This window comes from Salvelinus namaycush, unplaced genomic scaffold, assembly GCF_016432855.1.
Source record: "Salvelinus namaycush isolate Seneca unplaced genomic scaffold, SaNama_1.0 Scaffold378, whole genome shotgun sequence".
In the NCBI taxonomy this organism is placed as follows: Eukaryota; Metazoa; Chordata; class Actinopteri; order Salmoniformes; family Salmonidae; genus Salvelinus; species Salvelinus namaycush.
This window is the reverse complement of record NW_024060763.1, coordinates 136,987-148,840: the sequence shown is the minus strand read 5'-3', so window position 1 is coordinate 148,840 and position 11,854 is coordinate 136,987. Positions and strand designations below refer to the sequence as shown.

The window sequence follows — 11,854 nt, the reverse complement described above, 5'->3', positions numbered from 1 at the left end:
TATTTGATGTAGCAACATTCTTTATGACAAGAGTATGTCTCAACCTACGTGTGACACTAAGACACAATGTTTAATGTGTAGTACTAACTACACAAGCCTCTTAAGTCATTCCTCTTGGAAGCAGCATTGTTGTGGGGTGATAGGGGACAAGAGGCTAAACTGCCCTGGATAAGCCTGTGGTCTAGTGGCTTTAGCCACCTAGTGTGGGGGTTTGGGAGGGAGCACTGGGGCCATACACCCAGCAATAGGTCCTCCTCACCTCTCCGCCATGATAGGGGATATGTGGTGGGATTGATTTTCCAAAATGGCCGCCATGCTACACATTGGTGGTGGATGAGGTGAGTCGTCCCCCCCTTTTGCTTTGTAATGCATCTGGAAAAGCTCAATATAAATCCAATCTATTATTCTGATTTATTATATGGATAATTATGATGTTGAATGAGTAAAGTGCAAGCTCATTGCTTTATTATGTGCCCTATAGACTCACCATGGGACACTCTCACTGTACATGAGAAAATGAAAGGCTTTTTACCAAATCTTTTTTATTCAGTAAAACCCTCGTTTTAAATACAATTTTTTTTGCTTTACAGGTTATTTAGCGCCATAGAAATAAAAAATAAAATCTTTCAAATTGTATTTTAAAAAGGTTTCTTCTTTATGGATTAAAAACATTTCCCCTTGTACATTCTTATGAAGGTATGTAATGTAATGTATATGAGGCAGGAGAGTTAAAGAAGTTTAACATTATGTTTTCTATCTGTGATAGACTTCTCCAATCTCCAGCGATGGACTGGGTGCCATTATCTTCACCATAATAATGCTTTTTCATTTGGTTTTCAGTGAGCTTCTTTGATACGGCACCTGTAAGGCACCTAGCTAGCTAACTACTAGCGATTTGTTACAGGAATCTAGCTAGCTAACTACTAGCGATTTGTTACAGGAATCTAGCTAGCTAACTACTAGTGATTTGTTACAGGAATCTAGCTAGCTAACTACTAGTGATTTGTTACAGGAATCTAGCTAGCTAACTACTAGTGATTTGTTACAGGAATCTAGCTAGCTAACTACTAGTGATTTGTTACAGGAATCTAGCTAGCTAACTACTAGTGATTTGTTACAGGAATCTAGCTAGCTAACTACTGGTGTTTAATTTCTGCGGGTCATAATCTCCTATACAAACTAACAGCACTATGGTAAAAGGAAAAGGGGATACCTAGTCAGTTGCACAACTGAATGCATTCAACTGAAATGTCTTCCACATTAAAACCCCTTTGAATCACAGGTAGGCCTAAGTTTGGTGTCAGCATCATTTTAGAATATCAGCTGTACTTCACAGGTCAATTCAGACTACCAGCAAGCATTGAGTCAATAGTTATAAAATGTCAGGTTTACTTTCATTGCGACAATATTTGTGTATATCTTTTGATAAAGATGAATCAAATTGTGTGTGTGTTATGACAGAGAATGATACTACTGCAATGACCGTTGTTTCTTTGTTGATATTATGACATAACATTTTGTGGTTTTCATTGGCCCCTGAAATTGTCGTTTTTGTCTCTCGCATTGTTTAGAAAGTTATTTTCTCTTTTCTCCTTCCAAAGTAAAAAGTACAACCTATTTAAAAAAACAGAGTGAAAAACATACTTATCTTTCTACAAAGTATTGCACATTACAAATTGCAGTTTTGTTGATTAACAGCAAGTTGTTAAATGACGATTCATCCTCAGAAAGTATTAGCAACTGGAGACGGGATGGTCATTTTTTACATTTTACATTTTGAATACAAAAAAGGCAAAAATGTGATAGAAAAACAATCAAAGTAAAAATAAAAAACGTTTTTCTAATTGTATACAACAAAATAAAATAAAAAATAATCAATGTAATAGAATCAACCAAAGTTTCCATTCACTACACGGGGTTCCACATTTCAACATTCAATTCTAAGAAGAATCCAACAGGCTTTAGTTCGAATTGTTTCGGCCTCTTTGAAAAGCTGTCATAATATACTATTTAAAACTAAGCTTAGTGTGAGAAGGCTGCAGGGAGTGGATATTATTAGTTAGTACATTAATCAATTACTATATTCATTAATTACATCAGAATTTCACTGACCTAGCCTACAGCAATTCAACGGAAAGACCTGATTGATAAGAGGTTTGCTTGCATTTGGATGGTTCCTTAATGAGCAATAGTTACTGTATGGGGAGTGTACATTAAGTTGTACTTCAATAGTTACTGTATGGGGAGTATACAATAAGTTGTACTTCAATAGTTACTGTATGGGGAGTATACATTAAGTTGTACTTCAATAGTTACTGTATGGGGAGTATACATTAAGTTGTACTTCAATAGTTACTGTATGGGGAGTATACAATAAGTTGTACTTCAATAGTTACTGTATGGGGAGTATACATTAAGTTGTACTTCAATAGTTACTGTATGGGGAGTATACATTAAGTTGTACTTCAATAGTTACTGTATGGGGAGTATACATTAAGTTGTACTTCAATAGTTACTGTATGGGGAGTATACATTAAGTTGTACTTCAATAGTTACTGTATGGGGAGTATACAATAAGTTGTACTTCAATAGTTACTGTATGGGGAGTATACATTAAGTTGTACTTCAATAGTTACTGTATGGGGAGTATACATTAAGTTGTACTTCAATAGTTACTGTATGGGGAGTATACAATAAGTTGTACTTCAATAGTTACTGTATGGGGAGTATACATTAAGTTGTACTTCAATAGTTACTGTATGGGGAGTATACATTAATGTATCATGTCATTATGGTAGATCCTTTAGGCTCCTATAAATCCATGGAACAGACAGACTAAAAAGATGTTAAAAACGTAATATAGTGATGTTGAGACAGATTTAAGAGATGGTAAATGCGTTATATAGTGTGCTGTTGTGCTTCTTATTGACTTGCCACTATGTCATGTCCTCTATCTATAGCCAGAAATACGACAAGAGACTAAAACACAAAGAATAAAGGAAAACTCACTGCATTATTAAGTGAAAATAATCAATCAGAGACTTTAAACACGTGTGATGTAGCTACTGTATGCACTGGGATAGATGGATGGCACGTAACAGTAGTGTCCACAACAACGTAGTCTAGTCTAAAATGGAGTTCGGATGACTGTATGTACACACTACACTGTACAGGGAGGACAGGTCTGTACCTCCACAGCCAAGTACAGTTGCTGGCACTAAAAAGTTAGGTTGCACTGCAGTGTTATATATACTGACAAAACAATTGCGTCAAGATGCTCAAGTGCCTTCTAGCAATTGTTTGTCACAAAACCCGGTACAGCAGACAGGTACAGGGTTTCATTTTTGTTTTTGTTTTAGTGGCCCGCAACTGTAGACGAGATGTTCTGGACCCTGAACTCAGCTTAGTAGTGGAGGTACGTTCAGGTTCAGCTGTAATTTTACAACAAACATCAACGACAAATACACTCGACTAATCTCACTGTATACAAGAGGCACCACCTCCACGATATTATCGTACTATAAACATGAGTTAAAGCTGAGAGCAACTAGGTTGATCTAGATACATCAACATCACATAGTCAAATGGTACAGCTCAAAACACGACACACATTTCATTCTTCCGGGTTTTATAAAGCCTTTTTTTTTAAGTATCCACGCCAAAATATAGACAGACCACTTATAATTCTACAGGGGAAAAGAAGTAGGAACGTCTGATTCTGTTCTTATGAGATACTGCTGCTCCATGTGACTTGGAGATCTCTTTTTCTTTTTTTTTTTACTTTTAACTTCATCCAATCGTAATAACAGTAATATTCTTAACAATAGTTTAATAAAAAATATTTCAAACATAGACAGGAAACCCAATAATGTAACTTCCTCTGTAGAAAACAAAAAAAAAAAAAATAACCGTCCTAGTGCAGATACATGTAAACCTGGTCCTACAACTAGTTTAGCGATAATATAGTATAATAACATAGAAAGCGGGTATTTAAAAAAAAAAAGAATCTTTCCTCTCACAGAGAGCGCTCACATCATGGTTTCTACAATAGTGTGGGTGGGCTTGATCAGGCCGTTGTTCCCGTTGGGGTCCAGCGGGTAGGCCAGCTCGCAAGCCTTGCCCTTAGAACGGTGGTCGGCTGGACGGGAGCTAGCACCTCCTAGCGGAGCCGCCACAGCCTTGATCCTCTGGAGGGAGAAAAAGAGAAAAGCTATGTTTAACTTCACAGTAAATACCAATATACAAGTGTGATTATACGACTGTAAGTGTATCTGTTATAGATGGATGGACATGAGACCTCCACAGGGTTCTAGGGGTAGGGGCCAGAGTCTAGGAGTAGGGGCCAGGGTCTAGGGGTAAGGGCCTATGGGTAGAGTCCAGGTTCTAGGAGTAGGGCCAGGGTCTAGGGGTAGGGGCCTAGTGGTAGGGGCCAGGGTCTAGGAGTAGGGGCTAGGGTCTAGGGGTAAGGGCCTAGGGGTAGAGTCCAGGGTCTAGGAGTAGGGCCAGGGTCTAGGAGTAGGGGCCTAGTGGTAGGGGCCAGGGTCTAGAAGTAGGGGCCTAGTGGTAGGGGCCAGGGTCTAGAAGTAAGGGCCTAGTGGTAGGGGCCAGGGTCTAGAAGTAAGGGCCTAGTGGTAGGGGCCAGGGTCTAGGGGTAGAGTCCAGGGTCTAGGAGTAGGGGTCAGGGTCTAGGATTAGGGGCCAGGGTCTAGGAGTAGGGGCCAGGGTCTAGGAGTAGGGGCCAGGGTCTAGGAGTAGGGGCCAGGGGTAGGGGCCTAGTGGTAGGGGCCAGGGTCTAGGAGTATGGGCCAGGGTCTAGGAGTAGGGGCCAGGGTCTAGGAGTAGGGGCCAGGGTCTAGGGGTAGGGGCCTAGTGGTAGGGGCCAGGGTCTAGGAGTAGGGGCCAGGGTCTAGGAGTAGGGGCCAGGGTCTAGGAGTAGGGGCCAGGGTCTAGGAGTAGGGTCTAGGGGTAGGGGCCAGGGTCTAGGAGAAGGGGCCAGGGTCTAGGAGAAGGGGCCAGGGTCTAGGGGTAAGGGCCTAGGGGTAGAGTCCAGGGTCTAGGAGTAGAGGCCAGGGTCTAGGGGTAGGGGCCAGGGTCTAGGGGTAGGGGCCAGGGTCTAGGAGTGGGGGCTAGGGTCTAGGAGTAGGGGCCAGGGTCTAGGGGTAGGGGCCTAGTGGTAGGGGCCAGGGTCTAGGAGAAGGGGCCAGGGTCTAGGGGTAGAGTCCAGGGTCTAGGAGTAGGGGCCAGGGTCTAGGAGTAGGGGCCAGGGTCTAGGGTTAGGGGCCAGAGTCTAGGGGTAGGGGCCTAGGGATAGGGACCGGGGCCTAAGGGTATGGGAATAGGGGTAGGGCCAAGAGGGTAGGAGCTAGGGGCCAGAGTCTAGGAGCTATGGGGATTGAGTACTAACCTCTATGAGTGGTCCATCAGACTGGATGATCTTGATGACCACCACCATAGGAATACAGATCATAGAAGCCAGGGCCAGAGTCCAGCCCACACCGATTGACCAGTCGGGGTACTCGTAAACCTTGTTGTACGTCAAAGGTTTATATTTGACCAAGGAGAAGACGAAGCAACCCTGGCGGCAGAAACAAACAAAAATGGAAATCATCACCTTTATTCTCAAAATACATTATCATCTGTCTGAATATCCTGTTTATCATCTGTATATCCTGTTTATCGTCTGTCTGTATATCCTATGTATCATCTGTACATCCTGTTTATCATCTGTCTGTATATCTTGTTTATCATCTGTATATCGTCTGTCTGTATATCCTATGTATCATCTGTCTGTATATCCTGTTTATCATCTGTCTGTATATCTTGTTTATCATCTGTATATTCTGTTTATCATCTGTCTATATATCCTGTTTATCATCTGTCTGTATATCCTGTTTATCATCTGTCTGTATATCCTGTTTTGCATGTACAGGAATTTGACTTGGTGAAATGGTGCTGCCACAATAAACAGGATATACAGACAGATGATAAACAGGATATACAGATGATAAACAGGATATAAATGTAGAAGTTTACACAAATCACATGTGGTATGTACACTGTGTACACATTAAGCTAAGAAAAACAAGCTGTAAACAGTAAGCTACATAAGGGAGGGTTGATGAATTTCTGATAACTCATATTCTCCATTGTAGGACAATCAGGAAACGGTTGGGCATTGTTTTATGTAATGGACAGTTTGTTCTGAATAGGGCTGTGACGGTCACGAAAGTTCGTCAGCCGGTGATTGTCAAGCAAATAACTGTCGGTCTCACGGTAATTGACCGTTAAATAACATAAACAATTAACATAAACACATTTAGCATCTCCTGGCTTCCACACATGCCACTGCAAGCCACTGATGCAGACCTTTGGAACATGTACATTTTAAAAAGTCTAATAAATCCATGTAATGTAGCCTACACCATCACAATAAATCCATTATTTATTTTAGACAGGTCTAAAGAAACAGGATATGAAGAAAATGTATTCTATTTCAGAAGAACTGAACAGCATACTAGAGTTGTCCTTATTTTAAGGCCCTGGTGTGGTTAAACTAAAATAGCTTAACATATTGTTTTTATTTTAGTAATAAGAATGCAATGAAAGAAACCGTAACCGTAAAAATTGCACTGTTGGTTAGAGCCTGTAAGTAAGCATTTCACTGTAAGGTCTACTACACCTGTTGTATTCAGCATTTCACTGTAAGGTCTACTACACCTGTTGTATTCAGCATTTCACTGTAAGGTCTACTACACCTGTTGTATTCAGCATTTCACTGTAAGGTCTACTACACCTGTTGTATTCAGCATTTCACTGTAAGGTCTACTACACCTGTTGTATTCAGCATTTCACTGTAAGGTCTACTACACCTGTTGTATTCAGCATTTCACTGTGAGGTCTACTACACCTGTTGTATTCGGCATTTCACTGTAAGGTCTACTACACCTGTTGTATTCGGCATTTCACTGTAAGGTCTACTACACCTGTTGTATTCAGCATTTCACTGTAAGGTCTACTACACCTGTTGTATTCGGCATTTCACTGTAAGGTCTACTACACCTGTTGTATTCAGCATTTCACTGTAAGGTCTACTACACCTGTTGTATTCAGCATTTCACTGTAAGGTCTACTACACCTGTTGTATTCGGCATTTCACTGTAAGGTCTACTACACCTGTTGTATTCGGCATTTCACTGTAAGGTCTACTACACCTGTTGTATTCAGCATTTCACTGTAAGGTCTACTACACCTGTTGTATTCGGCATTTCACTGTAAGGTCTACTACACCTGTTGTATTCAGCATTTCACTGTAAGGTCTACTACACCTGTTGTATTCAGCATTTCACTGTAAGGTCTACTACACCTGTTGTATTCGGCATTTCACTGTAAGGTCTACTACACCTGTTGTATTCGGCATTTCACTGTAAGGTCTACTACACCTGTTGTATTCAGCATTTCACTGTGAGGTCTACTACACCTGTTGTATTCAGCATTTCACTGTAAGGTCTACTACACCTGTTGTATTCGGCATTTCACTGTAAGGTCTACTACACCTGTTGTATTCAGCATTTCACTGTAAGGTCTACTACACCTGTTGTATTCAGCATTACACTGTAAGGTCTACTACACCTGTTGTATTCGGCATTTCACTGTAAGGTCTACTACACCTGTTGTATTCGGCATTTCACTGTAAGGTCTACTACACCTGTTGTATTCGGCATTTCACTGTAAGGTCTACTACACCTGTTGTATTCGGCACGTGACAAATACACTTTGATTTGATCTGCCACTTCCTTCAAACAAACACCTATTGTTTCATGAACATTAGGGAACATTTTTTGAATTAAAATAATTATTTGACGAAATTGATAATAAGGCTACTGCCATATCTAATGAGGGTGTCTACCACCACCACAATAACATCAGGGTTGTCAGTAACACACATTCATAAACATATACTCTCCTCAAATTCTCCTTAGTCCCTCTCATTCTCCTCAAATGATCCTCAGTCTCCCCTTAGTCCGTCTCATTCTCCTCAAATGATCCTCAGTCTCCCCTTAGTCCGTCTCATTCTCCTCAAATGATCCTCAGTCTCCCCTTAGTCCGTCTCATTCTCCTCAAATGATCCTCAGTCTCCTCTTAGTCCCTCTCTGTCACGTTCCTGACCTGTTTTCCTTGTTTTTGTATGTGTTTAGTTGTTCAGGGCGTGAGTTGGGTTGGGCATTCTATGTATTGTGTTTCTATGTTGGGTTTAATGTGTTGCCTGATATGGTTCTCAATTAGAGGCAGGTGTTTGACGTTTCCTCTGATTGAGAACCATATTAAGGTAGGCTGTTCTCACTGTTTGTTTGTGGGTGATTGTTGCTGTGTCTGTGCACCACACGGTACTGTCTCGTTCGTTCACGTCGTTTATTTGTTTTGTATTTTGTCAGTGTTCTGTTTTGGTTGGATCTTCATTAAATTTCATTATGTATTCAGCACCCGCTGCGCATTGGTCCGCTCAATCACCTATAGACGATCGTTACAGAATCACCCACAAACGAAGGATCAAGCAGCGGGTTAACGGGCAGCAGCAACAGCGCAAGAAGGAGGAATGGACATGGGAGGAAGTTTTGGACGGCAAGGGTTGCTACACATGGGAGGAGATCCTGGCTGGAAGAGATCGCCTCCCATGGGAACAGCTGGAGGCAGTTAGGAGAGCAGAGGTAACCGGAGAGAGGAACCGGCGTTATGAGGGTGCGCGGCTAGCACGGAAGCCTGTGAGTCAAGCCCAAAAATTTCTTGGGGGGGGGGGGCTACAAGGGAGTGTGGCGAAGTCAGTCAGGAGACCTGCGCCAACTCCCCGAGCTTACCGTGGAGAGCGAGAGTACGGGCAGACACCGTGTTATGTGGTAAAGCGCACGGTGTCTCCTGTACGTGTGCTTAGCCCGGTGCGGGTTATTCCACCTCCCCGCACTGGCAGGGCTAGATTGAGTATTGAGCCGGATGTCATGAAGCCGGCCCAACACATCTGGCCACCAGTGCGTCTCCTCGGGCCGGCATACATGGCACCAGCCTTACGCATGGTGTCCCCGGTTCGCCTACATAGCCCAGTGCGGGTTATTCCACCTCCCCGCACTGGTCGGGCTACGGGGAGCATACAACCAGGTAAGGTTGGGCAGGCTCAGTGCTCAAGGGAGCCAGTACGCCTGCATGGTCCGGTATATCCGGCGCCACCTCCCCGCCCCAGCCCAGTACCACCAGGGCTTACACCACGCACCAGGCTTCCTGTGCGTCTCCAGAGCCCTGTTCCTCCTCCACGCACTAGCCCTATGGTGCGTGTCTTCAGCCCGGTACCATCAGTTCCGGCACCACGCACTAAGCCTCCTGTGCGTCTCCAGAGCCCTGTTCCTCCTCCACGCACTAGCCCTGTGGTGCGTGTCTCCAGCCCAGTACCTCCAGTTCCGGTACCACGCACCAAGCCTCCTGTGCGCCTCCAGAGTCCTGTGCGTCCTGTTGCTGCTCCCCGCACTAGCCTGAAGGTGCGTGTCCTTAGCCCGGTACCTCCAGTTCCGGCACCACGCACCAGGCCTACAGTGCGCCTCAGCCGGCCAGAGTCTGCTGTCTGCCCAGCGGCACCTGAACTGCCCGTCTGCCCAACGCCGTCTGAGCTGTCCGTCTGCCAAGCGCCGCCTGAACTGCCCGTCTGTACTGAGGCTGCAAAGCCACCCGTCTGTACTGAGCCTGCAAAGCCGCCCGCCAGACAGGAGCCGCCAGAGCCGCCCGCCAGACAGGAGCCGCCAGAGCCGCCCGCCAGACAGGAGCCGCCAGAGCCGTCCGCCAGACAGGAGCCGCCAGAGCCTTCCGCCAGCCATGAGCAGCCAGAGCCTTCCGCCAGCCATGAGCAGCCAGAGCCTTCCGCCAGCCATGAGCAGCCAGAGCCTTCCGCCAGCCATGAGCAGCCAGAGCCTTCCGCCAGCCATGAGCAGCCAGAGCCTTCCGCCAGCCATGAGCAGCCAGAGCCTTCCGCCAGCCAGCCATGAGCAGCCAGAGCCTTCCGCCAGCCAGCCATGAGCAGCCAGAGCCTTCCGCCAGCCAGCCATGAGCAGCCAGAGCCGCCAGCCAGCCATGAGCAGCCAGAGCCGCCAGCCAGCCATGAGCAGCCCCTCAGTCCAGAGCTGCCCCTCAGTCCGGAGCTGCCCCTCAGTCCGGAGCTGCCCCTCAGTCCGGAGCTGCCCCTCAGTCCGGAGCTGCCCCTCAGTCCGGTGCTGCCCCTCATTCCGGTGTTTCCCCTTAGTCCGGTGCTGCCCCTTAATCCAGTGGGGTTAATTTGGAGGGTGGCCATTTGGAGGAGGCTACGGAAGCGGGGTTTGACTATGGTGGGGTGGGGACCACGTCCGGAGCCGGAGCCGCCACCGTGGACAGATGCCCACCCAGACCCTCCCCTAGACTTTAGGTGGTGCGCCCGGAGTTCGCACCTTGAGGGGGGGGGGGGGGGTTCTGTCACGTTCCTGACCTGTTTTCCTTGTTTTTGTATGTGTTTAGTTGGTCAGGGCGTGAGTTGGGTTGGGCATTCTATGTATTGTGTTTCTATGTTGGGTTTAATGTGTTGCCTGATATGGTTCTCAATTAGAGGCAGATGTTTGACGTTTCCTCTGATTGAGAACCATATTAAGGTAGGCTGTTCTCACTGTTTGTTTGTGGGTGATTGTTGCTGTGTCTGTGCACCACACGGTACTGTCTCGTTCGTTCACGTCGTTTATTTGTTTTGTATTTTGTCAGTGTTCTGTTTTGGTTGGATCTTCATTAAATGTCATTATGTATTCAGCACCCGCTGCGCATTGGTCCGCTCAATCACCTATAGACGATCGTTACACTCTCATTCTCCTCAAATGATCGTCAGTCTCAATTTAGTCCCTCTCATTCTCCTCAAATGATCGTCAGTCTCCCCTTAGTCCATCTCATTCTCCTCAAATGATCCTCATTCTCCTCAAATTCTCCTTAGTTCATTCAAATTCTCATTCTCCTCAAATGATCCTCAGTCCCCCCTTAGTCCGTCTCATTCCCTCAAATGATCCTCAGTCTCCCCTTAGTCCCTCTCATTCTCCTCAAATGATCCTCAGTCTCCTCTTAGTCCCTCTCATTCTCCTCAAATGATCCTCAGTCTCCCCTTAGTCCCTCTCATTCTCCTCAAATGATCCTCAGTCTCCTCTTAGTCCCTCTCATTCTCCTCAAATGATCCTCAGTCTCCTCTTAGTCCGTCTCATTCTCCTCAAGTGATCCTCAGTCTCCCCTTAGTCCCTCTCATTCTCCTCAAATGATCGTCAGTCTCCCCTTAGTCCATCTCATTCTCCTCAAATGATCCTCATTCTCCTCAAAGTCTCCTTAGTTCATTCAAATTCTCATTCTCCTCAAATGATCCTCAGTCCCCCCTTAGTCCGTCTCATTCCCTCAAATGATCCTCAGTCTCCCCTTAGTCCCTCTCATTCTCCTCAAATGATCCTCAGTCTCCTCTTAGTCCCTCTCATGAGAACAATTAGCGCTGTGTTTCCTGGTCGTTAAGGGGATTAAATGAGATTAGCCTAAAGACGGAGCCAAGCACCACATTTCCCAAATGCCTCAACAGTTTTAATCCAGCACCGCACACACAGTTTTACCACCAGCCACCAGTTAGTTACCCTTTAACCTCCAAGGACGCAGGGCAACACAGGAGTGAATGTGACCTTACAGAGAAATGATAGGGCTTTAGAGAGGGAGACCTGGCCACTGTTGTTAGGCAAGTTATCTTAAAACCACGCACCCCACCACACAATTTAAGACCCTAGCCCTAAAGCTCTGATAGGAACTGGTCTACTGTCTAAATCTCCTCTCCCCC

General features: G+C 45.3%; 1 protein-coding gene across 3 annotated transcripts in view; it reads right to left on the bottom strand.

The window, feature by feature from the left end:
- Positions 1-3,619: 3,619 nt before the first annotated feature.
- The window catches only part of LOC120040747 (sodium- and chloride-dependent taurine transporter), a 55,677-nt gene continuing 47,442 nt past the window's right edge, over positions 3,620-11,854 (bottom strand). The window contains exons 12-13 of one of the 3 annotated variants that reach the window (XM_038985792.1): positions 5,405-5,575; positions 3,620-4,187 (exon numbers count right to left, since the gene is read on the bottom strand). In XM_038985792.1, the coding sequence (XP_038841720.1) occupies positions 4,029-4,187; positions 5,405-5,575 (330 nt within the window). In that variant the 3' untranslated portion in view covers positions 3,620-4,028. Of the gene's footprint in view, positions 4,188-5,404; positions 5,576-11,854 lie in introns of those variants that run through there. The other 2 variants (XM_038985791.1, XM_038985794.1) reach the window with 2 other exon arrangements.